This window comes from Mobula hypostoma, chromosome 13 (genome assembly GCF_963921235.1).
Source record: "Mobula hypostoma chromosome 13, sMobHyp1.1, whole genome shotgun sequence".
NCBI classification, from domain to species: domain Eukaryota; kingdom Metazoa; phylum Chordata; class Chondrichthyes; order Myliobatiformes; family Myliobatidae; genus Mobula; species Mobula hypostoma.
In genome coordinates, this window is record NC_086109.1 from 17,665,352 (window position 1) to 17,691,533 (window position 26,182).

The 26,182-nt window shown below is 44.3% G+C and overlaps 1 protein-coding gene and 1 long non-coding RNA gene across 6 annotated transcripts in view; one reads left to right on the forward strand and one right to left on the reverse strand.

The window, feature by feature from the left end:
- The window catches only part of LOC134355461 (uncharacterized), an 88,677-nt gene that overhangs the window by 34,811 nt on the left and 27,684 nt on the right, over positions 1–26,182 (forward strand). The window lies entirely within an intron of this gene.
- Positions 18,783–26,182, reverse strand: part of LOC134355460 (kelch domain-containing protein 8A-like) — a 45,305-nt gene continuing 37,905 nt past the window's right edge. For all 4 annotated transcript variants that reach the window (XM_063065384.1, XM_063065383.1, XM_063065381.1 and 1 more), the window contains 2 exons: positions 24,864–24,965; positions 18,783–20,623 (listed from right to left, as the gene is read on the reverse strand). In XM_063065384.1, the coding sequence (XP_062921454.1) occupies positions 20,430–20,623; positions 24,864–24,965 (296 nt within the window). In that variant the 3' untranslated portion in view covers positions 18,783–20,429. The remainder of the gene's footprint in view (positions 20,624–24,863; positions 24,966–26,182) is intronic.

A 26,182-nucleotide genomic window follows, 5' to 3' on the forward strand; every position in this document is an offset into this window, starting at 1 on the left:
GGGGATGTACTTTTAACCACCTGTTCTCACAGAATTCAATAACTCCTTTAATACCAGAAAGAAATGGCCTTGAAAGCCACTATTTTTTTTAACAAGGAACTATTAACCAATTCACTAATATAATTTAGGAACTCCAGTCCCATACAATTGACACTTTGTGTCCTTTGAGAAGATCTAACAAACCAAACAAGTGGTCAAGGCAATTGGAAATGGAAACTAAATGTAGCTTTGCGATCTGTGCAATAAAACAGCAAGAGATAAGACGAGGAGCCTTCTGACTATTAGGCATCGACAAACAAATTGTTAAACGCTCACCTGCAGTTTAGTAGATTAACGATTCTGATGTGACCAATAATTAACTATGTCACAAGTGTTGTCTTTTAACGAAAACCAATTTAAATGGGTCATTAACTACAATACAAAATCTTAGAAACAATTTTGAAACAATTCTTCTGTTTCAGAAAAAGTAATAAGTGCTTAACTCCCCACAATACTGTTTAACTTGAAGGAGATAGGAAATAGGGAATAATTAATGTTTGTTCTTCAGTGCTTAGACCATAGACCATAGAAATCTACAGCATATTACAAGCCCTTCAGTCCACATCATTGGCCGACCGTGTAACCTACTCCAGAAACTGCCGAGAATTTCCCTACTGCATAGCCCTCTATTTTTCTAAGCTCCATGTACCTATCTATGAGACTCTTAAACGACCCTTCTGTATCCGACTCTACTACCTTCGCTGGCAGTGCACTCCATACACCCACCACTCTCTGTGTGAAAAACTTATCTCTGACAACCCCCTTGTACCGACTTCCAATCACCTTAAAACTATGCCCCCTTGTGTTAGCCATTTCAGCCCTGGGAAAAAGCCTCTGGCTATCCACATGATCAATGCCTCTCATCATCTTATACACCTCTATCGTCCTCTCTCGCTTGAAGGAGAAAAGGCCAAATTCACTCAACCTATTCTCATAAGGCATGCTCTCCAATCCAGGCAACATCCTTGTAAATCTCTTCTGCACTCTATAGTATCCACATCCCTCCTGTAATGAGGTGACCAGAACTGAACACAGTACTCCAAGTGGGGTCTAACCAAGGTCTTATAGAGCTGTAACATTACCTCACGGCTCTTGAGCTCAATCCCATGGTTGATGAAGCCATACGCCTTCTTAACACCACTGTCAACCTGCGCAGCAGCTTTGAGTGTCTTATGGACATGGACCCCAAGATCTCTCTGATGCTCCACACTGCCAAGAGTCTTACCATTAATATTATATTTTTTCTTCAAATTTGACCTACTGAAATGAACCACTTCACACTTATCTGGGTTGAACTCCATCTGCCACTTCTTGGCCCAGTTCTGCATCTTATTGATGTCCCTCTGTAACCTCTGACAACCCTCCTTACTATCCACAGCACCCCCCAACTTTTGTGTCATCAGCAAACTTACTAACCCACCCTTCTACTTCCTTATCCAGGTCATTTATAAAAATCACAAAGAGGAGGGATCTCAGAACAGATCCCTGCAGAACACCACTGGTCACTGTCCTCCATGCAGAATACAAACCATCCACAACTACCCTTCGCCTTCAGTGGGCTAACCAATTCTGGATCTACAAAGCAAGGTCTCCTTGGATCCCATGCCTCATTACTTTCTGAATGATTCTTACATGGGGAACCTTATCAAATGCCTTACTAAAATCCATATACACTACATCCACTGCTCTACCTTCATCAGTGTGTTTTGTTACATCCTCAAAGAATTCAGTTCTTAACAACCTACCCTTGACAAAGCCATGCTGACTATCCCTAATGAGATTATGTCTCTCCAAATGCTCATAAATCCTACCTCTCAGGATCTTCTCCAACAACTTGCCCACCAGTACTCCCTCTCTTGAACAAGAGAACAACATTTGCAACTTTTCAATCCTCTGGTAATTTTCCCATCCCTATTGATGATGCAAAGATCATTGCCAGAGGCTCAGCAATCTCTTCTCTCACTTCCCACAGTAGCCTGGGGTATATCTTGTTCAGTCCCGGTGACTTATCTAACTTAATACGTTTCAACAGTTCCAGCACATCCTCTTTCTTAATGTCTATACACCCCAGCATTTCAGTCTGCTGTAAGTCATCCCCACATTGGCAAGGTCCTTTTCACTAGTGAATACTGAAACCAAGTATTCATTAAATACTTCTGCCTTCTCCTCCGGCTCCATGCACATGATTCCACTATCGACCCTGATTGGTCCTATTCTCACACGACTCATCCTCTTGGTCTTCACATACTTGTAGAAAGCCTTGGGATTTTCCTTAATCATGCTCGCCAAGGCCTTCTCATGGCCCCTTCTAAATCTCCTAATTTCATTCTAGAGCTCCTTCCTGGCACCCTTGTAATTTTCAAAAAACCATAGAAACTACAGCACAGAAACAGGCCTTTTGGCCCTTCTTGGCTGTGCTGAACCATTTTCTGCCTAGTCCCACTGACCTGCACACGGACCATATCCCTCCATACACCTCCCATCCATGTATCTGTCCAATTTATTCTTAAATGTTAAAAAAGAACCCGCATTTACCACCTCGTCTGGCAGCTCATTCCATACTTCCACCACTCTCTGTGTGAAGAAGCCCCCCCTAATGTTCCCTTAAAACTTTTCCCCCTCACCCAAAACCCATGTCCTCTGGTTTTTTTCTCCCCCTGCCTCAGTGGAAAAAGCCTGCTTGCATTCACTCTATCTATACCCATCATAATTTTATATACCTCTATCAAATCTCCCCTCATTCTTCTATGCTCCAGGGAATAAAGTCCCAACCTATTCAACCTTTCTCTGTAACTGAGTTTCTCAAGTTCCGGCAACATCCTTGTAAACCTTCTCTGCACTCTTTCAACCTTATTTATATCCTTTCTGTAATTTGGTGACCAAAACTGAACACAATACTCCAGATTCGGCCTCACCAATGCCTTATACAACCTCATCATAACATTCCAGCTCTTATACTCAATACTTTGATTAATAAAGGCCAATGTACCAAAAGCTCTCTTTACGACCTTATCTACCTGTGACGCCACTTTTAGGGAATTTCGAATCTGTATTCCCAGATCCCTCTGTTCCACTGCACTCCTCAGTGCCTTACCATTAACCCTGTATGTTCTACATTGGTTTGTCCTTCCAACGTGCAATACCTCACACTTGTCAGTATTAAACTCCATCTGCCATTTTTTAGCCCATTTTTCCAGCTGGTCCAAGTCCTTCTGCAGGCTCTGAAAACCTTCCTCACTGTCTACTACACCTCCAATCTTTGTATCATCAGCAAACTTGCTGATCCAATTTACCACATTATCATCCAGATCATTGATATAGATGACAAATAACAATGGACCCAGCACTGATCCCTGTGGCACACCACTAGTCACAGGCCTCCACTCAGAGAAGCAATTCTCTACCACCACTCTCTGGCTTCTTCCATTGAGCCAATGTCTAATCCAATTTACCACCTCTCCATGTATACCTAGCGACTGAATTTTCCTAACTAACCTCCCATGCGGGACCTTGTCAAAGGCCTTACTGAAGTCCATATAGACAATATCCACTGCTTTCCCTTCATCCACTTTCCTGGTAACCTCCTCGAAAAACTCCAATAGATTGGTCAAACATGACCTACCACGCACAAAGCCATATTGACTCTCCCTAATAAGTCCCAGTCTATCCAAATGCTTGTAGATTCTGTCTCTTAGTACTCCCTCCAATAACTTACCTACTACCGACGTTAAACTTACTGGCCTATAATTTCCCGGATTACTTTTTGATCCTTTTTTAAACAACGGAACAACATGAGCCACTCTCCAATCCTCCGGCACCTCACCTGTAGACAGCGACATTTTAAATATTTCAGCCAGGGCCCCTGCAATTTCAACACTAGTCTCCTTCAAGGTCCGAGGGAACACCCTGTCAGGTCCCGGAGATTTATCCACTTTAATTTTCCTCAAGACAGCAAGGACCTCCTCCTTTTCGATCTGTACAGTTTCCATGATCTCACTACTTGTTTCCCTTAATTCCACAGACTTCATGCCAGTTTCCTTAGTAAACACAGATGCAAAAAAACCTATTTAAGATCTCCCCCATTTCCTTTGGTTTCGCACATAGCCGACCACTCTGATCGTCAAGAGGACCAATTTTATCCCTTACAATCCTTTTGCTCTTAATATACCTGTAAAAGCTCTTCGGATTATCCTTCACTTTGACTGCCAAGGCAACCTCATGTCTTCTTTTAGCCCTCCTGATTTCTTTCTTAAGTATTTTCTTGCACTTCTTATACTCCTCAAGCACCTTATTTACTCCCTGCTTCCTATACACGTCATACAACTCCCTCTTCTTCTTTATCAGAGTTGCAATATCCCTTGAGAACCAAGGTTCCTTATTCCTTTTCACCTTGCCTTTAATCCTGACAGGAACATACAAATTATGCACTCTCAAAATTTCTGCTTTGAAGGCTTCCCACCTACCGATCACAGTACCTAGTTTCTTGAACCTTTTGTAAACTTTTCTTTTCATCTTAACCAGATTTTCTATGTCCTTTGTACACCATGGTTCTTTTACCCTACCATCCTTTCCCTGTATCAATGGAACATATCTTTGCAGAACGCCAGGCAAATGTTCCCTGAACATTTGCCACATTTCTGCTGTGCATTTCTCTGAGAACATCTGCTCCCAATTTATGTTCCCAAGTTCCTGCCTAATAGCATCATATTTCCCCGTACCCCAATTAAATGTTTCCCAAATTGTCTGCTCCTATCCCTCTCCAGCGTTATGGTGAAGGAGATAGAGTGGCAATCACTACCTCCAAAATGCTGTCCCACTGAGAGATCTGACACCTGACCAGATTCATTTCCCAATACCAGACCATATCTAGTTGGCTTATCTGCATATTGTGTCAGGAAACCTTCATGAACACACCTAACAAACTCCACCCCATCTAAACCCCTTGTGCTAAGGAGATGCCAATCAATATTAGGAAAGTTAAAATCTCCCATCACAACAACCCTATTACTATCTGCTCCTCGATATCCCTGTTACTATTCAGAAGCACCTCAGCCCAAAACGCTGACTGTTTATCTCCCTCCATAGATGTTGCCTGACCTGCTGATTTCCTCCAGTGTCATGTGTGTGTTGCTCAAAATTGATAGCATCTGCAGAATCTCTTGTGTATCAGAACATCTTTTCAAGCTAACACCATAAGTAATGAAAACAATATGATTACTTTCAGTACTTTCTTTGTTCAGCGTTTGCTAAAACTAATGACATGAAGCATAACAACAAAGAATAGACATGCAAATAGATCGACAATTTGCATTTTGGTTAAAAAAAGTTTAAGATAGTAAGTCCACCAAAAAGGCCTCACAAGCCTGGTGTAAAATAAAATTTGACTAAACTAATGAGGAATTTGAATGAGCTAATAATTGCGTGGCAGGTTGGAGCTATGTCTCTATCAAAGGAGGTGTCAGGTCTGCACGTCACCCTTGAGTAAGGTGTAGCATCTGTTTAGCTCACCCTTCTGATGACTGCAGTGAGGCGGAGGGGGCTCACCTCTTTGCACACTGTGGGTTAAAAAGGTGTGGAAGAGAATGGAATGGACAGTACTAAGATTCATGCCCAGCAGCTGCGTTACCGAGGACTCCGTGATCTACGGGGACGCACACGGAGACAAACATCCGGTGCTGCTGGCAGATCATCAATTCGGTGAAAGACGCTCTTTGGTCGGCCCGAAACTTGATGGTCTGCCAGCAGATGGAGATGTCCGTGATTCAGTGCTGCCGACTAGCACACTCTCGGCTGCAGGAGGACGTTCTGAGGGATGCACTCAAACTTGGTGCGGCCACCGCGAAGGCCCGGTGGGGAAGGACCACAGTTTAACGTTCATCACCCGTAGGAGGGGGAGAGGTCGGGTGGGGGGAGACCTACCCTCATCAGCGATGTGGACAGATAATCAACATGGTGCCCAAGGAGTGGGTGGAATTGTTAATTTGGGAAGGGATTAGAGCCATTGCCTGCCTTTATTGTTGAAAATTTTGATTGTTAATAAGTCTTAACTCTTGACCAAGGGTTGAGAGTAAACGCATGATTTACTGTAAACATCTTTCATTTGTAAATGTACAGAGAGTCAACGCAAATTTTTTATTGTTAATAACTGTATTGAATAAGGACTTACAGTCAACGAATGGTTTTCTTTTCTTGTATGTAATTATTTTTATTTTGTAATATTTCTGAATAAAGTATTTTTTGGAAAAAAAGACTGCAGTGAGGCGGAGTCAGTGATCCACCTCCTTGCACACTGTGAGTTCGCGGAGAGGGTGTAGAGGAGGATGAAAGGACTAGTTTCACGTTTCATCCCCAGCAGCTGCGTAACAGAGGACTCTCTGATCTATGGTTGTTCCCGGGGATGCACACAGAGACCAACATCCGGTGCTGCTGGCACATCATCAACATCAAAGTTTTGTCAAAGGGTTAAAGAGAGTGATAGAAAAAAAATGGAGAGGTTTACTTGGGGAATTGCAAAGCCCAGAGTCTTGGCAGGCGAGGGTACTGTAGAAGATGTGAATCCTGTGCTCACAAGTTGCTAGAATTGAAACAGAGCAGGGTTGTGGGGCTGGGCAAGGTTACGGAGATAACACGCATATGAAGGTATATAAAATCAAGGAAGATAAGTTTAAAACTAATACACCACTGAGCCATGTACTCAAGCCAACAACCACAGTGATGATGGAACTCAGTGATGGTTGCATATTGGGGTTCTATAGTTGAGACACTGTAGACTACAGATGCCGGAATCAGGAGCAACAGACAATCTGCTGGAGGAAGTCAACGGATTGAGCAGCATCCGTGGGAGGATGTTTTGGGTCAAAACCTTGATGCATGTTTGATTCCCCCACATAGATGCTGCTCGACCTGCTGAGAAACATCAACAGTGGATTCTACCGTTGGCTCCCTGGAGTCCTCTCCCTCAGCCATCTTTGTTACTGACTATTAAAACCCCAGGCTCACTCTCTCAGACACATTACATTGGGAACCCAACTGTCTCATTTAGTAGAGCATTGCCTCTTAATTCCAGTGCTGAGGGTTCGTTTCAGTTTGGGAAAGGAAAACAAACTGGAGAAAAAGTACATAATTGGATTTTATTTACCATATCTCCTTGCCACACAGGTGGTGATCATTTGGTCCATCAAGACCATGATGGTCACCAGGCAACCTCATTCTCCCACTAATTTTCTCCACACTCTACTTGCCACCCCATTCACACCAAGTGCCCCCAGATTCTACCATTCACTTTCTGTACACTTGGGGCAAGTATGTTGGCGTGTGGCCAAGTGGTTAAGGCGTTGGACTAGTGATCTGAAGGTTGTGAGTTCGAGCCTCAGCCGAGGCAGCGTGTTGTGTCCTTGAGCAAGGCACATTTATAGCCCAGCGGCGGCAGTTGCTGCAGTATAGACAAGACGAGACTTACAGTGACCAGACACCTTTGGAACATAGGTGGAAACTAGAGCACCTATAGGTATCTCACAGGGTTACAGGGAGAATGTATGAACCCCGTACAGACAGCACTGGAAGTCAGCATTGAATCCAGGTGACTGGAGCCTAGAAGCTTCATTTCTACCAACCTCACTACCGTAGGAGGGTGAGAGATAATTTGATAAAGGTGATAAGACAGATAGAGTGAGTGGATAGCCAGAGACTTTTCCCAGGGTGGAAATGGTTAATACACAGGGTTATTTAAGTATAGTACAGGAAAGTATCGGATGTCAGAGGTACATTTTCTATTACAGAGAGTGGTGGGTGCATGGAATGCCCTGCCAGTCGTGGTGGTAGGGGCAGAAAATTCAGGGGCATTTAAGAAACTCTTAGATAGACACAGAAATCAGAGAGTTTGGGGGGGAAAAAAAGAGTACAAAACAACAACTTCCAATGAAACCTCTACACACTAACAAAGAAACTGGATATATCATTGACCTTCACCATTCAGGACATGTCCTCTTCTCGCTACCATCAAGGAGGAGGTACAGGAGCCTGAAAACGCACACTCAATGTTTTCAGAACAGCTTCTTTCCCTCTGCCGTAAGATTTCCGAACAATGAACCCATGAACACTACCTCACTATTTTACTCTTTTTTCACTATTTTTTTACATATTCTTATTGTAATTTATAGTAATTGTTTATGTATTACATTGTATGCTGCGGCAAAACAACAAATTTCATCCCAGTGATAATAAACCTGATTCGGACTCATGTTTTCTTTCAATTTCTTCCTTACAAAACCGTTTATTGGTACTGTTCATCCAATACTGAAACTGGAATTAATCTCATTCACACCCAAACTTCCATTGTGAAACTGTCGAATTAACACAACTCTGCCCTCCTGTAATTCACAGGTGATTATCATACACCACCACCAAATCCTCGCAGATCTAGCAAAAGTTGCTCTTGCCGTGTGCATTGAGATGTGTGAACAGATTGGTGATGTTAGGATATTAGAATACTACAGGCAAGAGGATAATAATGATACAAGAGTACTGATGATGGGCCACGGCTCAAAACGTCGACTGTTCATTCCTTTCCATAGATACTGCCTGACCTGCTCAGTTCTTCCATCATTTCGTGTGTGCTACACTGGATTTTCAGCATCTGCAGAGTCTCTTGTATATATGATTTACAGCCCTCTATCTCCTTGTTCTTCCCTTTACTATCTCTTTAAATGCCTCCAGTTCTATAGCCATTAGCAATTGAGAGTTCCTCTGGCCTCTTCCATGTCAGGCTGTGGAATGCTCTCGTTAAACCTCTGCTCTCTATTATCATCATTACTATGTGCCGTGTCGTGTGATGTATGCAGTCACGGTCTTTTGACCGTGATCATTCTTGGCAATTTTTTCCACAGAAGTGGTTTGTCTTTACCCTTTTCTGGGCGGTGTCTTTATAAGATGGGTGACCTCAACCATTATCAGTACTTTTCGGAGATTGTCTACCTGGTGTCACTGGTTGCATAACCAGGACTTGTGATATGCACCAGTTGCTTTACGACCATCCACCACCAGCTCCCAAGGCTTCACCTAACCCTGATTCGGTGGGGGGTGGGGGTGCGGGGGCTAAGCTGATGATACACCTTGCCCAAGGGTGACCTGCAGGCTAGCGGAGGGAAGGAGCGCCTTACACCTCCTTTGGTAGAGACCTATCTCCAACCTGCCTTCCAACTGCACTCTACAACCCACTGAAAAAGCAACCCCCTATCTGAGATTCTGATCACCTGTCCCCACATCCCCTTGTGCTGCTCAGTGTCAGATATCGTGAAGCGGCTTGGGGGCATTGTATCAAGCCAGGTTGGTTTTGCTGAAACAGACAGGCTTCCCCCACCAGTAAATTCATACTCACCCACCAAAACTTGCAGATAGCTGTTGTTGAGCAGCACACACGAGATCAAGGATAAGCTTTATTCATCATATACAGTGACATGTATGAGGAGTTTACTGTGGTGTGTTGGTCAGGCATGCGACAAGAACATTCAGCAAATATAAAGAATAATATAATGAATAAAGTTAGAGATTAAAGTACAAAGATGGAATAAAATGTGCACATATACATAAATATATGTACATGTATTTACAATATAAACAGTGTTATAAATATACAATGTAAACAATATATATGCTTATATACTGTAAATGCTGTTTGTAAATGCTTGCTGTTTATTCCCCTCCATACATGATGCTGTTTGCATAAACAGCATTTTGGAGGGGAATAAACAGTTGATGTTTCGGGCCAAGACCCTCAGGTCCTGAAGAACTGTCTCAGGTCCCCTCCATAGATGCTGCTTAACCTACTGAGTTCCTCCAGCATTTCGTGCGTGTTGCTCAAGATATACAACATCTGCAGAATCTCTTGTGTTTACGGTAACACTTGCCTGAGCTATTGCTGGAGCCCCCATGAGGAAAATGATAGAAATCCACGGCTATACTCATTCTGGACCCCCACACGCCGTACCTCTCCAATCCCCCGTACATTGAAAGAAGGGCTTTGAGTTAAAGTAACACCCCGTGGGGTGGTGAAAATTAGGGAGCCAGCTGCAGGTTGTGGTGTGAAATTACTTTGACACCACTGAACTGCAGAGTGATAGTCTGTCAACTTTATCCTCCTTGAGTTTGCTCTTCAAATAAATTTGAAGAGATAGTGTAAAATAGGGATTATAACACAAAATTCAAAGTAAACCAAAACTTTCTCTGTTGACATTGTAATAATAAAGTGACTGTGTAAATGAACAATCAGTTACCTTGTTAATTGAAAATACTCCTGACTGCAATAATTTAGGCCAATCAACAATTAAATCCCAGCAGTTTAATGAAGTACATAAACCAGGGAGTTGTTCTGGTTTACAGGCCTTGATACACTTTGCATTGTATAGAAACATAGAAAACCCACAGCACAATACAGGCTCTTCGGCCCACAAAGCTGTGCCAAACATGTCCTTACCTTAGAAATTACCTAGGGTTACCCATAGCTCTCTATTTTTCTAAGCTCCACGTACCGATCCAGGAGTCTCTTAGAAGACCCTTTCGTATCTGAAGTAAGAGGTTAAAACCATTCAGAACTGATTGAACTGTGGCGTTTTCCCCTTGGAAAAGTAAAACTGAGGGTGACCCAGAAGGACCTTAAAGTTTATAAAGAATTTAGCAGAATAATAGAGATGTTCCCACACAGGTAAGATCACAACTCAAAGCCACGTGGTCACTAATGAACCCAGTGGAGAATTCAATAATGTTTTAATGTAGACAATAGTTGGAGAGCGAAGCTCACTAATACAAATAATTAATTGTACTGGGGCAGGGGGCAGCAAACCTATGGCATGTGTGCCCAAGATGGCACACACATTTTTGCTGGCAAGTGACATGCAGTGTCGTCACTTGATTCTTTAAAACTCATCCATAAAAATTAGCGTAATGATTATCTTTACTGCCAAATGAGGCAGCAAATTATTTTTCAGAACCCGAGGGCAGTGAAATGTTTTTACAGGAAGTGTTGCATGCTAGCTTGGCACCAGCTGGACAGTTATGAGGACACTTAATGTTGGATGATATGCTTTGAAATTCTCGCAGATCTGGTGTACAGTATTTGAATGGTAATTGAATTTACTTTATTTCTTACATCCTTCACATACATGAGGAGTAAAAATCTTTACGTTACCTCTCTGTCTAATTGTGCCATGTGCAATCATAGTAATTTATAATAAATAGAACAGTCGATGTAATACAGAGTACACTCAAGTCAGCGTGAGTTCATCAGTCTGATGGCCTGGTGGAAGAAGCTGTCCCGGAGCTGTTTGGTCCTGGTTTTTATGCTACGGTACCGCTTCCTGGATGATAGCAGTTGGAATAGATTGTGGTTGGGGTGGCTCGGGTCCCCAATGACCCTACGGGCCCTTTTTACACACCTGTCCTTGTAAATGTCCTGAATCATGGGAAGTTCTTATCTACAGATGTGCTGGGCTGTCCGCACCACTCTCTGCAGAGTCCTGCGATTAAGGGAGATACAGTTCCCATGTCCGGCAGTGAGGCAGCCAGTCAGGATGTGCCCCTGTAGAAAGTTCTTAGGATTTGGGGCTCACACCAAACTTCCTCAACCATCTGAGGTGAAAGAGGTACTGTTTCACCACACAGCTGGTGTGTACAGACCACGTGAGGTCGTTGGTGATGTGGATGCCGAGGAACATAAAGCTGTTTACCCTCTCAAATCCAGATCCATTGATATCAATAGGGGTTAGCGTGTCTCCATTCCTCCTGTAATCCACAACCAGCTCCTTTGTTATTTGCGACATTGAGGGAGAGGTTGTTTTCTTGACACCACTGTGTCAGAGAGATGACTTCTTCCCAGTAAGCCACCTCATTATTTTTTGAGATAAGGTTGATCAATGTAGTGTTTACGGCAAATTTAATTAGTAGATTAGAGCTGTAGGTGGTGACACAGTAATGGGTATGCAGAGAATAAAGGAAGGGACTTAGTACACAGCCCTGAGGGGCTCCTGTATTGAGAGTCAGAGGGGCAGAGGTGAAGGAGCCCACTCTTACCACCTGCCGGCGATCTGACAGGAAGTCCAGGATCCAGCTGCACAAGGCAGGGTCAAGGCCGAGGTCTCCGAGCTCCTTGTAAATGGTTACAATAACAATACCATATAGAAATTGTTATATTTTCAATTCTGTTTAAAAGATGAGAATTTTTGAACAGTTTTTCTAAAATACTTCATTTAGTTCAATCTGTCTCTGATATACATGTAAAACAATGAGTACCCATAAATAAGCAGCAAGACTCATCCCTTTTCCTTAAAGCTGTCAATAATTATTCTTAATAATTCATTAATCAATGATAATATCTGCTCAAAATTGCCATGGCATATGAGAGACTTTAAAGAAGATTATCACCAGTTTGGGAACATGCTTTCTAAAAACAACACTCACAACACACTGGAGGAACTCAGCAGATCGGGCAGTATCCGTGGAAACGATCAGTCAACATTTCAGGCCGGAACCCTTCGTCAGGACTGAAGAGGGAAGGGGCAGAGGCCCTATAAAAAAGGTAGGGGGAGGGTGGGAAGGAGAAGGCTGGAAGGTTCCAGGTGAAAAACCAGTAAGGGGAAAGATAAAGGGGTGGGGGAGGGGAAGCAGGGAGGGGATAGGCTTTCTAAAAGGTTCACCACCTCTTTTCTGGGGAATTCTCACACTTAGATGACTCCAAGAATCCTTAAGCTACAATTCTTGTGCTGCAAAACATCTTGCCATCTCTTGTCTAAAGTGTCACTGAAGTATTTCTCCTTCAATGGGCCACTTTTTTTTGCATAGAAGTCCACAAACTCAGGGCTGGATATTGGTAAACGCCTCAATATTCAAGTGTGTGTCGGGAAGTAGGTGGTTATTTGATTAAGATAATTTCAATTAGAATCACCCCCATGAAGACAAATAAAAACTCTTAAGTTTTACTTGGATTGCGAGCAGTGCAGCTCCCTGCAAGACAGGTATCTGGCCAAAATCTTTTGGGGGACTGCAGGAGACATGGAGTTGGAAGCAATTGGAAACCAGTTTCTTGGTATCTTTGCTTGGGCTAAGCAGCCAACAGTGGCCTAGACCAGCAGTGCAAGGAAATGATCACATACCCAGTCTTATGTCTTTCCTCACTTCGTTTGCACAACATTAGATCACGCACTAAAGTATCAACTCCCATTTTTTATAGGTTTCAATGAACTGGCAAAGAATGTAGACGTGGTATTTAAGCTTGAGATGAAGCAGGAAGTTTAAAAGAATACTGCGTCATAACTACTGTACCAAAACAAGCCAAGAAAAGCCACAAGTGGTGTAGTGGGAGTGGCGGTGGAGGAAGGGAAAGTATTTGGATCATAAATGTAAATGAAGGATCAGATGGCAATCACTTCCTTGCATTGTTAGTCTAGGTCGCTGTGTAGCTGTGCGTCTGGCATGTTACTGACATCTTTGCCACTCTGTTCTCCAGATAAAGTGACTCCCAAATTCCTCTCTTATCATTATGTCCCCTACTGTATTGATTACTGATTGTCCTACATGTATAACTCTAGGTTTTGACTTCCTCGAGGAAAGGAAACATTTTAAAGCTCAATTAAACCCATACAACCAAAATAAAGTATACTTAGTGGCCACTTTTGTCAGGCCTGCACAGGCAGGCACCTCCCAGTCTCCACCCAGCTAACAGGAGTCACCTACCACTCATTTCCAAATCATCACCTGCAGCCCATTTAAACCCAGCTCTCATCCACAGTACTTGTTCACTCATTCAAACCAGTTGTTCCTAGCCTTCAATTACCTTGTTATGTTCAGAATCTGGTCGCTCTTATATTGTGGCCCCTGACTTTGTTATTTTGCAGTTTGTTAGTAAAATATCATTTACTGCTAAATTGTCTCTGCTGCTCTGCGTTTGGGCCAAGCCTTCTCTATATTTCCTGACAGGATGAGTGAGCAAACAATTGACCCAGCAGAGCTGCTCGCCTAAAGGAAGTCATCCGTCGACAGGGGCACATAATCCAAAAGCAGCAGGAAACCATTGAACATCTGCTTGCCACTCTGGCTCGATACAACAACCCCGCGTCAGTCAACCTCCTCCTCCGGAGCCTGAACCCTCCAACTCGTTACTCCAAATTCCTCTCACGGTGCATTGTATGCTTTGAGCTCCAGCCGTCTCTGTAGTCCGTGGACCAAGCCGAGAATGCCTTTGTCATCTCTTCCTTGTCTGGGCGAGCTCTGAGCTGGGTCACCGACAACTGGGAAAATAGAACCACCATTTGCAATTAATATGAAGATTTTGCTGCTGAGATGCGCCAGGTTTTCGACCATCCAGGGAGTGGATGGGAGGCAGCAGAACAGATACTTAGCCTGTGTCAGTGCTGGATTGCACCGTGAAATTCAGGACCCCAGCAGTGGAATGAGGCTGGGATGCAGAAGTGCTGCTGGCTCTTTACCATCACTGCCTCTCAGAGCACTTGAAAGATGAGCTGTCTACGAAGGAGATGCCCCCGGGCCTCAAAACCTCATCATTCCGGCCCTCTGAATTGACAAACATTTTATGGCAAGACCCTCCAGATCATGAGCCAGAACCCCAGTTCCATTTCCAGAACCATTTCAGGCTGCAGGACCCTCATCACCAATGCTTCCAGAACCCAGGCAGTTAGATCTCCCCTAACTCTCCAAGAGCATGAGTGTCAGTGGAGGAACAACTTATGCACTTACTGCATCAAATGCCCACTGCGCTCGGGTAAAGCGCACCACCAGGTAGAGATGAGGGGCCTTCAACCTGGTGAGGTTCCCCTGGCCTCTTATTCCAGCACCAAAGCCCGACCCACTCTCTCTGTCCTCCCCCCACACCCCGACGGCTCTACGACACAGGGGGCTCTGGTGGATTCCAGCGCAGCAGGCAACTTTCTGGACCGGACTCTGTGTGTGCATCTTGGACTCCCCACCGAGCCTGTCTCTCACACCTTCTGCAATACGACCATTGATGAACATCCCTTGGGGTCTGGGGTGGTCAGAGCGCACAGATGGCCTGTGCAGATGAGCACAACAAGTCCATCCAATTTCTTCTCTCATATTGGATGACCCCCCGGTTCTCCATTCATGACACTCACTGTGCCTGGTCATCTGGTTCACTGCTGAGTCGGGGACTCACCTGCCAGACCACTTGCCTGCAAGATCAGCTGGCTTTATCCCATAAATCCATGGAGATAGCTGAAATTCTCAACCTCACCAAACTCCCACAGGAATATCAGAGATTAGCCATTGCCTTCAGCATAAGGGAAGCCAGCACTCTGTCACCTCAGACCACATGACTACGCAATGACCTCATCCTGGGCACCAGCCCTCCATGAGGTTATCTATTCCCCACTTCCTTCCTGGGACACAAGTCACAAATGACTATATCACCAAAGCGATACTGCAAGACTTCAGTCGACCATCCCAGACCCCAGCTGGCGCAGGATTCTTCATCGAAAAATGTGAGTCTTCGCCTCCGCATCGACTACAGAGAGCTCAACAAAATTACTATTAAGAACTGCTACCCTCTCCACTTGATGGATAGCGCATTCAAAGCACTCTGTAGGGCCTAGATTTTCACCACCTCAAGGATAACCTAGTCTGCTGCTGCGGATTGCGCTTTTGAGGAGCACATCTGACACCTCACCACTGCTCCCATTATCTGCTATCTGGACCTTTTGTGGTAAGAGGTGGATGCATCTGGCATCAGATACGGGTGCTGGGGCCAGCCTCTCTCAGCGAAGACCAATCGAGAAGATACACCTTTGTCCTTCTTCACACGCAAGTTCAACTCTATATCGCACTGCTGTGGAATAGAAGACAGGGATCTATTCACCATTAAATGGATCTTGGAGGAATGAAGACTTTAGCTGATGGGTAACACTGAGTTCTTCCTGACCTGGACTGGCAACCAGAACCTCATCTCCATCAACAGACCTGCCAACTCAATCCACGTCATGCTGACTGGGCCTTGTTCTTTGAGCAATTCACCTTCACCATCTCCTACCAACCTGGCTCCAAGAACACTAAGGTGGATGCCCTGTCACGACAACGACAGATCGGCCCAGTTGAAATGGAGATTGACCCTTAGCTCAGCATTCCATCCTCCCAGATCTTCACCCCAATTGTCTGGGACTTGAGAACCAGATCCACAAGGCCCTACAGCATAGGCTTGATCTGGCCGATGCACCTGACAACCATATGCACATACTGGGCTCACTCTTCACCCCTCTCCGGCCATCAAAGTGCACAAGGGACCCTGGATTTTCTGCAACACCAGTTCTGGTGGCCCACCATGAGCACAGATATACGTCAGTTCATGGTTGCCTGCCCTCAATATGCCCAGTCCAATTCCTTCAACCAGCAGCCCTCTGGGCTCCAGCTGCTCCCTGCCATTCCCTCAGTGACCATGAACCTACATCGCTATGGATTTTATCACTGGTTTACACCTTCCGATGGGGCCATGGTGATTATGACAGTGGTGGACGGGTTCTTCAAGATGATCCACTTCATTGCTCTCCCAAAACTTCTGTCAGCCACTGAGATGGCAGAACTTGTCCTCCAATATGTAGGTTGCCTCCACGGCTATCCCCACAATATTATGTCAGACTGGGAGCCACAATTTGTCTTCCACTTCTGCACTCCAGTGAGTTTGTCCTCTGGCTATCATCTGCAGACCAACAGTTAATCAGAAAGGGCCAATCAAAAAGTGGAGAGGTTTCTGTGATGCTTTGCTGCCTCTAACTCTTCCACATGGAAGTAGTATCTGCTCTGGGCTGAACTGTCCAATAATTTGTACGCTTCCTCCGCCACAGTTAGGTCACCCCTTGAAGTGCTTCATGGCTACCAACCCCGATTGATCTCTGCGGAGGAGCCAATGGTGGAGGTCCTGTCCACCAGTTCCCTGGTTCGGCAATGCTAGGAGCTTGGAAGAGGCAATAGAGGGACATCCTTGCTGCTAACTCTGCCTACTGACATCAGGCTAACCGCTGTCGGCACCCAGCCAGGCTACCTTGGCTGTCCACTGGAGATTTGCCCCTGTGCACCAAAACCTGCAAGCTCTTGTCCCAGTTCATTGGTCCCTTGAAGATTACCCATTGCAAGAAACGAGTCATTTACTGTCTCCGGCCGCCACCCCTGCTCAGGATCACACCTGCTTTCCACGTGTACAGCCTCAAGCCTGTCATCCATGGAGCACTCACCCCACCTGAGCCTACACCTCCAGAACCAAAGACAGTGGAAGGTTGTCCAGTCTATACAGTTTGCTGGCTGACGGATTTGCGTCGTGGTGGATGTGATATGCAGTACCTGTTTGGCTGGGAAGGGTGCGGCCCAGAGGAGAGGTCTTGGGTGGCATCCAGTTTCATCTCAGATCCATCGCTCACTGAAGAGGTCCACCTGACCCATTCGAATTGCCCCAGGCCGTTGGGTGCGGGCTGCAGAAAGGGGTGACTTGTCAGGCCTGCACAGGCAGGCTTGTCCCAATTCCTCTCTGGTTAACAGGCGTTACCTGCCACTCATTTCCACCTCATCACCTGCAGCCTATTTAAACCCTCCTCTCATCCACAACATTAGTTCACTCTTCTGAACCAGCCTGCCTCAACCAGTTGTTCTTAGCCTTCAGTTACCTGGCTGCCTTGTCACGTTAAGTATCTGTTCTCTTTAATTTTGAGGCCCCACGTGGCTTGTTATTTTGCAGTTTATTATAAAATATAATTTATTGCTAAATCGTCTCCACTGTTCTGCTTTTGGGTCAAGCCTTCTCTACACTTCCTGACAACTTTATTAGGTACAGGAGTGGAACCCGGTGGGGTCTTCAGCTGTCGCAGCCTATCCACTTCAAGGTTTGATATGTTGGGCATTCAATGATACTCTTCTGCGCACCACGGTTGTAATGTGTGATTATTTAAGTTACTGTCGCCTTCCTTCAGCTTGAACCAGTATGGCTGTTCTGCTCTGACTTATTTCATTAACAATGAATTTTCGCCTGTAGAACTGCCACTCATTGGATGATTTTTGTTTCTCGCACCATTCTCTGTAAACTCGGAGACTGTTGTGTGTGAAAATCCCAGGAGACGAGCAGTTTCTTAGATATTCAGACCACCCCGTCTGGCACCAACAATCATTCCACGGTCAAAGTCACTTAGATCACATTTCTTCCCCATTCTGATGTTTGGTCTGAACAACAACTGAACTTCTTGACCATGTCTGCATGCTTTTATGCATTGAGTTCCTGGCGCATGATTGGCTAATTTAAAGTGGCCACTGAGTATATACATATGCTCAGACACCGCTGCATAATTTAGCCCAGGTAATTAACCCTTATCAAATTTCCCAGAATTTGTTTTCAAAACAATGCCAATAACCAGACTTTACACGGAAGTCAAAGGGGGCAATTATACAAGTGAATTACACCATTTGATTATACTGTCATGGTATAAAGAATAGTGCACCTATACCAATATGTTTAACAGCAATCACACCAATGCTTGTGTGGTATTGGGCATCAACCAAGCAAACCCCAGCAACATCCATTAGAAAGCTGTTTTCCACAATATCTTTTGCTAACTTGTTCACCATTCCTTTAAAAGCTTTAGTTTCTTGTACCCCGGATCAGTTCACCTATTGCTGTTGGCTGGAGTGTTGCAGTATCATGGAACATGCTCAGAAGATGCATATTGGAACTTCCACCCAAAATCAACTGGAACCTCCAGGTGCTGGGACCCAATGACTTACTTTATTGGTCAATACTGATGTATCATAGGCTTGATTCTACAGTTCAGTGTCAAGATTAGTGTAGGTCTAGAGTTTCAGTATTCAAGATGCAGAACTTAAGAACAGCAGTTCCCAACCTGAGGTTTATGGACCTCTTGCCTAACGGTATTGGTCCAAGGCATAAAAACGGTTGGGAACCACTGCTTAAGAAGGTAGCACTGAGCTGTCTTCTCAGACCAGTAGTTTCTGTCATAATGATCTCTCATTAATCTTATTAAGTAATGTATACCGGGATCTTGGACTAGCAATGAAGGAGATGGTCAGGATGGTGAGCATTTGGTGAACCTGTGGGTGGTGAAGTTCCCACCTGCACATTGTCCTTCCTCTTTCAGCAGTTGAGATCACAGGTTTGGGGTGTGCTCTGGAAGACTTGGTGAACAGCCATGCTCTCCCGGTTGATGGAGAACACTGGCACCCTTGGTCAAGGATCAAGATGGCTGATGGGGTGCCACTCACAGGAGGTGTTCTGCCCTGGATGATGCCAAGATTCTTGGATATTCTTGGAGCAACATTCTATCAGACAGCAGGGATTCCATCATAATCCTAGTATGATTGTCGATGGTAGAAAGGTGTTGAAAGGTTAAAAGTAGAGCCATTCATTATAGAGGCCCACCTATATCAATACAGACTGCTAGGACATTAAGAGTAGGGGATTAAATGATGGTGCAGCATTGAAAGTGAAGGAGAAGGTGGTTAGACTCTTCCTACCATGTCGTTGCCTGCTCCAATATTAAAATGACCACGCATCACCATAAAAAAAGATAATGTTAGATTGGGTACAATTCAAGCATTCAGGTACACAGAGGATTGTTTGATGTTAGAGGTCGAACTGAGGTCCATTTGTGTTCTCACCTTGAGTCCAAGAAGCAAGCTGTTTTCATCTTCTGATTGACTGAGTCATGCTACAAAATTTTCTTCTTCCTGTGTAGTCAATCCCCCACCCTCTGCGAAAGAAGTCAATTTCATCCGAGCTCTGTGCAAAGATTCTCTAACTGAGAAATACGCGAAGCATGCTTCATGTCTGGAACAGTCCTGGATAAACTTCCTGAGCTCTGGATGGAGATTGTTGAGGAAAGCAAGATGAAGAATGTGCAAAGAAAGTCATTTTTTAAACTTAATCCTCACGTTACATGAAGGAGGAACAGGGTGATGATAGAATGTCATGCAGCTCAACTAGGATTGACCTACAAATTTTAAAACTTCTTAACTCCTTAAACATCTGACATGTGTAAAAAAAATACAGATTGCTTCACACAAAGTTCAATGCACACAGATATCGAAGGTTTCCTTTGAACCAAGGGTTTGCAACCTATTTTATGCCATGAACCAATACCATTAAGCAAGGGGTCCATGAACCCCAGGTTGGAGCCCCTGTTCTGGACATTCATTCTTCAGTGTTGGGGAAGTGCTGGGTGTTGCCAAGAAATGGATTTGCCTTTCTCATGAGTTCTGACATCCAACAAGGGCTGAAGCCTTCTCTATCCAAAAGCAAATGGCAGAAAATCTTGAATGAAGTGACCTCCAGCTGGCCTTTGGATGATATCTATCCATCCCACTCTGCATTTACCAAGTGCTTAGGAGTCTGTGAGGGAGAGAGCTTCGACGGCGCTGCTGGGGCCCTGCGACACGCCGCCAATCACAAAGAGGTGGTTCTTAAAGACGATGCTGGAACAGGTGCAGCGGGCGGTGGGCAAGGGCGGCAGCTTCTCCCACCGATTCTTCACTGGGTTCAAGGCTTCGGCTGAGCTCAGGACAGCTGGCTGGTCACCTGAAAGGCAGACGCACCTCGTCACTCATCCTAACGCCTGCTCAGGTCCCAAGCAGTTTTACTGCTATTTGCCACCTGCTACCAAGAACGCAGTTAACCTAAAATGGAAGCTTAAGAATCAAAGTATTCTGCCAGAGGCCTATATGGTAAAGAACATAGAACCGAACAGGTCAAGAACAGGCCTTTTGGCCCACCATGTCTGTACTGAACACTAATCCAAAATAAACTAACTCTCTTCAGCCTGTACATGATCCAAGTCCCTCCGTTCCCTGCATAATCATGTGTCTATCTAAAGATCTATTAAAAACAACTAGCTTAACTCCTTCCATCATTCCCCCTGGTAGACCGTTCCAGGCAACAATTACTATGTAAAAAAAAAAGTAGCTTTACAGTTCCCCCTTGAACTTTCCTCCTCTCACTTTCCTCTCGTATCTGACATTTCTACTCTGGGAAAAGATTCTGACTGTCTTCCCTACTAAGTCTCTCATTTTAGGGTTGACACAGTAGCTTACTGATTAGTGCGTGCTATTGCAGTGCCAGTGACCCAGGCTTAATTCCCTTCACTGTCTGTAAGGAGTTAGTACATTCTCCCTATGACTGCGTGGGCTTCCTCCGAGTCCTCTGGTTTCCCCCCACATTCCAAAGACGTAGGGTTGAGTAGGTTAGTTGATTACATGGGTGTGTTTAGGCATTGTGGGTTCGTTGGGCTGGAAGGCCCTGTTACTCTGCTGTATCTCTAAAATTTAAAAAAAAATTAAATGTTATGAACTTCTATCAGGTCTTCTCTCAGTTTCCAACATTCTGGCGAAAACACCTCTGTATCCATGAGGCAAACCTGACTTCCTCACCACCCAATCTATTTTTAATTTCCTTCATCCTTTAATACACAGTTCTTAACACTTTATTTTTTCTTATTATTGATATATTGTTTAGCTTTGTTAATCAGTTATTTGATAATTTAATTCTTCATTGTACATATTGACATGTTGACTTGGTTACCTTAGTGTATTTTTTTGTTGATCTTTAATAATAATTAATAAAAAGGATTTTAAAAATGAAAATACACAGTGGCTCACACTAGGTAATGCTCCACATGGTAACTCATTCCAGTTTCACTCATGTGGATGCTTATACAAAAACCTTTAAAATAGTTGCACACTAATGCCACTTATCTCCGCAACAAATACAACGCAAGACCTGGAATGCCTTCCATACTCTGCCTTTTTCTGCCACTGTGTTCTTGCTCCCCACTTCCTTATCCATTTCCTTCCAGTGTCTCTGAACTCTCCTCTCGCTACTCCCTCCTGGTCCCATCTGTCCATCATCCCCCTGTTACTTTGCTGTCTCTCATGCTTCTGATGTTTTCTTCCTCCTGGTCCCAAGTCCACAGCTGTTCCACTCTCCAACACATGTTGTCTATCTCCCGCCAGCATGTACTCCCTTATAACATGCCCATCCATCCATCCTGTCTCAATGGCCATTGTCCTTCACATTTCTTGGGCCCATGTCCCTCACCTTCACTTCTGAGGCAACATCCATCATCAAAGCCCGGCACCATCGTTTGCAGCTACTATCAGGTAAGAGGTGCAGAAGCCTGAAGTCTCCCCCCACCCCCACCAGGTTGGAGAACAGCTACTTCCCTTCCACTATTCAGTTCTTGAACCAACCAGCACAACCCTGATCACTACCTCAGTACAGATACACTATGACCACTCTGCACTCCCATTGACTTTTTCTGTTCTAATTGTGTTCCTTCTTGTATGATTTACGTTTATCTTCCTTGTCAATGTTAAGTACTCAATGCTCTGTGATGCTGCTGCAGGTAAGTTTTTTTAAATTACACCTGTGCACACGTGTATTTGCCCATATGACCATAAACTCAATTTCCTGTGCAGCAAGTCTCGGTTGCTCGCAAAACCTCCCTCTGGTGTGTGGGTGAATGGTAAAATCTACGGAGAGTTGAAGGGAATGTGCAGGGAATACAATGGGATTAATTCTTGTGGGCTGGCATGGATTCTATGGGCCAAAGGGCCTGTTTCTGTCCCCCACACACACTTCAATTCTCCCAGGTTATACCCCCCCCCACCCCCACCCCACCAACCAACATAGTGGGAAATCAGGAGATCTGTGGCCGGAAGGATCTGTTTCTTTGGTGATCTGTTATCAACAGTGTCAAAACGCAGGCAATGGTTGGAAAAACTAATAAGTTTAGCTTGCACTGAACTACACTACATCAAGTGTTTAAAAGGATTGCGGGTGTTGCTCTGGATTTCCAGCATCTGCAGAATCTCGTGTCAAGGACTGAGAACTATGTTAAACACTAAAGCAATAGCTCTGTGTGGAGAATGGGTTGAGTCAATTCAGTTGTATGAAAACTGCTCTAGAGGGTTTCTCCACATCTCCCCACCTCCCCCCCATAATGTGTGGCTCAGAATCACACAGCAGGGAAACAGGCCCTTCAGTCCATCAAATCTATGCTGACCATCAACCATACTTTTACTCTGATCCAATATTACTCTCTCCATAATGCCATCAGATCGCTCCAGGTTTTACCACCCACCTACATATTGGAGGATAATTTACCGATTCCAATCAACCTATCATTCTCCTTTTGACTACACTTCTTTGGGATGTGGGAGGAATCTGGAACACCCTGAGGAAAACCGAGCAGTCATAAGTAGAAGGGGAAATTTTCACATGGGCAGGAGCAGAGGCCAGGATTGAACTCAGATCTCTGGAACTGTGAGGTGGCAGCTCCACAAATGGCCTGTGCCCAGTGGGGAATTTGTGCTTTTCCACTTTCCTGGGTCTCCTCACCTGCTGCAACTTAATGGTATTATCTCAGATGACACTCCCGGTACAGTGTCGGAAAGTTGCACTATTAGAAAAGTTTATTTTTTTATTATTAAAGTTAATGTTAGATAAAGACCTGATCTCAGGTGAAAACAAATATCATCAGGGCAATTCTCTCCAATCCTGACCAATCTGTCAACATCAGCAGGAGGAGGACAGATTCAGTAGACCATTTGAGTACGTGATGAGAAAGCTGGTTGGAGTCCAATCTAGATGTATCCCCCACATCAGTGAACATGTCCTGCCGATTGATTTGTTTCTCTTGGCCTCTAGCATCCTCTGCTGGTGTCAGCCTGGAATTGCATGTGGCTGAGGTTTGAGGCCAGCCATTTATTTTCACGAAATACGCACACATCCTGCTGGTTCTGAGTCTTCTAAGTCAGTCCTCCCCTTTGGGAAAGTGAATGAGGGGACAGGCATACATCTTAAGGCAATATAAAATAGAACATAAACCAGTACAGTGCAATGCAGGTTCTCTGGCCCATGATATTGTGCCAACCTTTTGACCATTTTCTATGATCAATCTAACACTTCCCTCCCCCATAGTGCTCTATTTTTTTTGTCCATGTGCCTATCTAAGAGTCTCTTAAATCTTACTAATGTATCTGCTTCTACCACCACCCCTGGCAGTGCGTTCCATGCACATTCCACTCTCTGTGTGAAAAACACACCTCTAACATTCCTTCTATACTTTCCTACAATTACCTAAAAATTATGCCTCCTTGTATTAGCCATAACTGCCTTGGGAAAAAGCCTCTGGCTGTGGCTGTCTACTCTAACTATGCCTCTTATCATCTTGTACACCTCTATCACAGTCACCTCTCATCCTTCTTTCCTCCAAAGAGAATAGCCCTAGCTCTCTCAACCTTTCCTCATAAGACATGCTTTCTAATGAGAGAGGAGAAGGGGGCTAACACATTTTTTGAATTCCTTTACTTCCATCTGGTATTTATATCTTGCAAAGTTCAAAGATAACTTATTTGCTTCTTGAGTTGGGGTCGTTGAGGTTGACTCCCATTCTGAAGATTTGGACACTTGATCTAATCTGGTCTCTGAAGCTCCCAAATCTGAGGTCAATGACTATATATAACTGCTCACATCTTCTTTTTGACTGGGAAGGTAAACTGCCATCCTTACCCAGTCTGGGCTATATGTTCCTGCCAACATCTTTGACTGTTGTAATCAGTTCCCCCGGGTCACATTCTCCTTCCCTTTCCCCCATAGTCCACTCTCCTCTCCTATCAGATTCCTTCTTCTTCAGCATTTTACCTTTCCCTACATCTACATGGAAAAGAAGGCATACTAGAAATGGTGCTTGATATGGAAGAGCTTTAAATGTAGTTCAAAGGTTGGAATTACTGAAGAATAATGCTAGTGACTGACTTACCCAGTCCTCCAGCCACAATGACCCTTCCCTGGAGATACGCAGCCACAAAGTCGGCCCTCTTAGTCTTCATGTTTAAGCGACGTGTTGTCTTTATCCAGCTTCCTGGGCAGTAAGTGGGGTGTGAGCAGAGAGCATAAGGAACATACGAGCAAGAAATGGCAGAGGGAGAGAAGGAGAGAGGGAGAAAGTAAAGGAAAAGGGGAGAGAAAAGAAAGGAAATTGAGAGATTGGATAGAGGACATAAAAGAGGAAGGCAATTCACATGAACCACCAGTTGATAAACTCTTGCTGATCTATCTTACATCCATTTTCCCACTCTACATCTATTTTCCTTAATTCTCTCAGTGGATGGCCTAAGTAAATAAAAAGTATTCCAGTTTTTTTATTTACTCAAGCTTACAAAGATTTACAGTCTAAAGAGAAGAAAATTTCCCATTGCTTACCATGAGATTATGATTAGTAGTTCTAAACTCTGCTTCGTGTCCATCCTGTCAATTCTCAAATCATTTCTCAGTCTTCAAAAGTTCTCAGAGCCCATTCTATTCTTTCTTTCTTCAAAGGGAAAGCCTCTCATTCCATTAATCAATCTAATTTCTTCTTTGCAGCCCCTCCAAAGCACATCAAGAGACAAAAAATGTTTTCCAAGGAGCAAAAGACAAGAGATTTGGTGATAGTGTTCAACTCCATACACTGGACCTTTTTTTTGGTATTTCCTGGGGGAGGCATTGCAGCGTAGTGGTTAGCGTAGCACTACTACAGCGCCAGTGACCCAGAATCAATTCTGCTGCCGTCTGTAAGGAGTTTATATGTTCTCCCCATGACCGCGTGGGTTTCCTCCAGGTGCTCCGGTTTCCTCCCACAGTCCGGAGACGTATGGATTATTTGGTCACAGGAGTGTAACTGGGGCGGCATGGACTCACTGGGGCAGGAAGGTCTGTATCTCTAAGTAAATAAATAAATGTACGTTGAAGACCATTAATAGTCTGCAAATAATTCCTGGCCTGACTGTTGGTTAATTTTAGAAACACTGAACTGGTTTGGGCTATTTTAGGAAGATGGAATCATCCTGGGCTCTAGCTCCTGAGCACGAATCAGTAACTCTGCTTGGAACTCCATATAAACTGCTCTGTGCTACTAAGAATTTCCACACGTCATCACTAACCTCTGTCAAAACCGCCTACACTAGATCCAATCAGTCTGGACCTCCATTATTGCAGTATCAACCAACTAGTTGCTTTATATAACAATAATTTCCATTTAGAAATGGTCTCTATTTCTGAATATAACACTCCTTACGTATTGCACTGTATTGCTGCTGA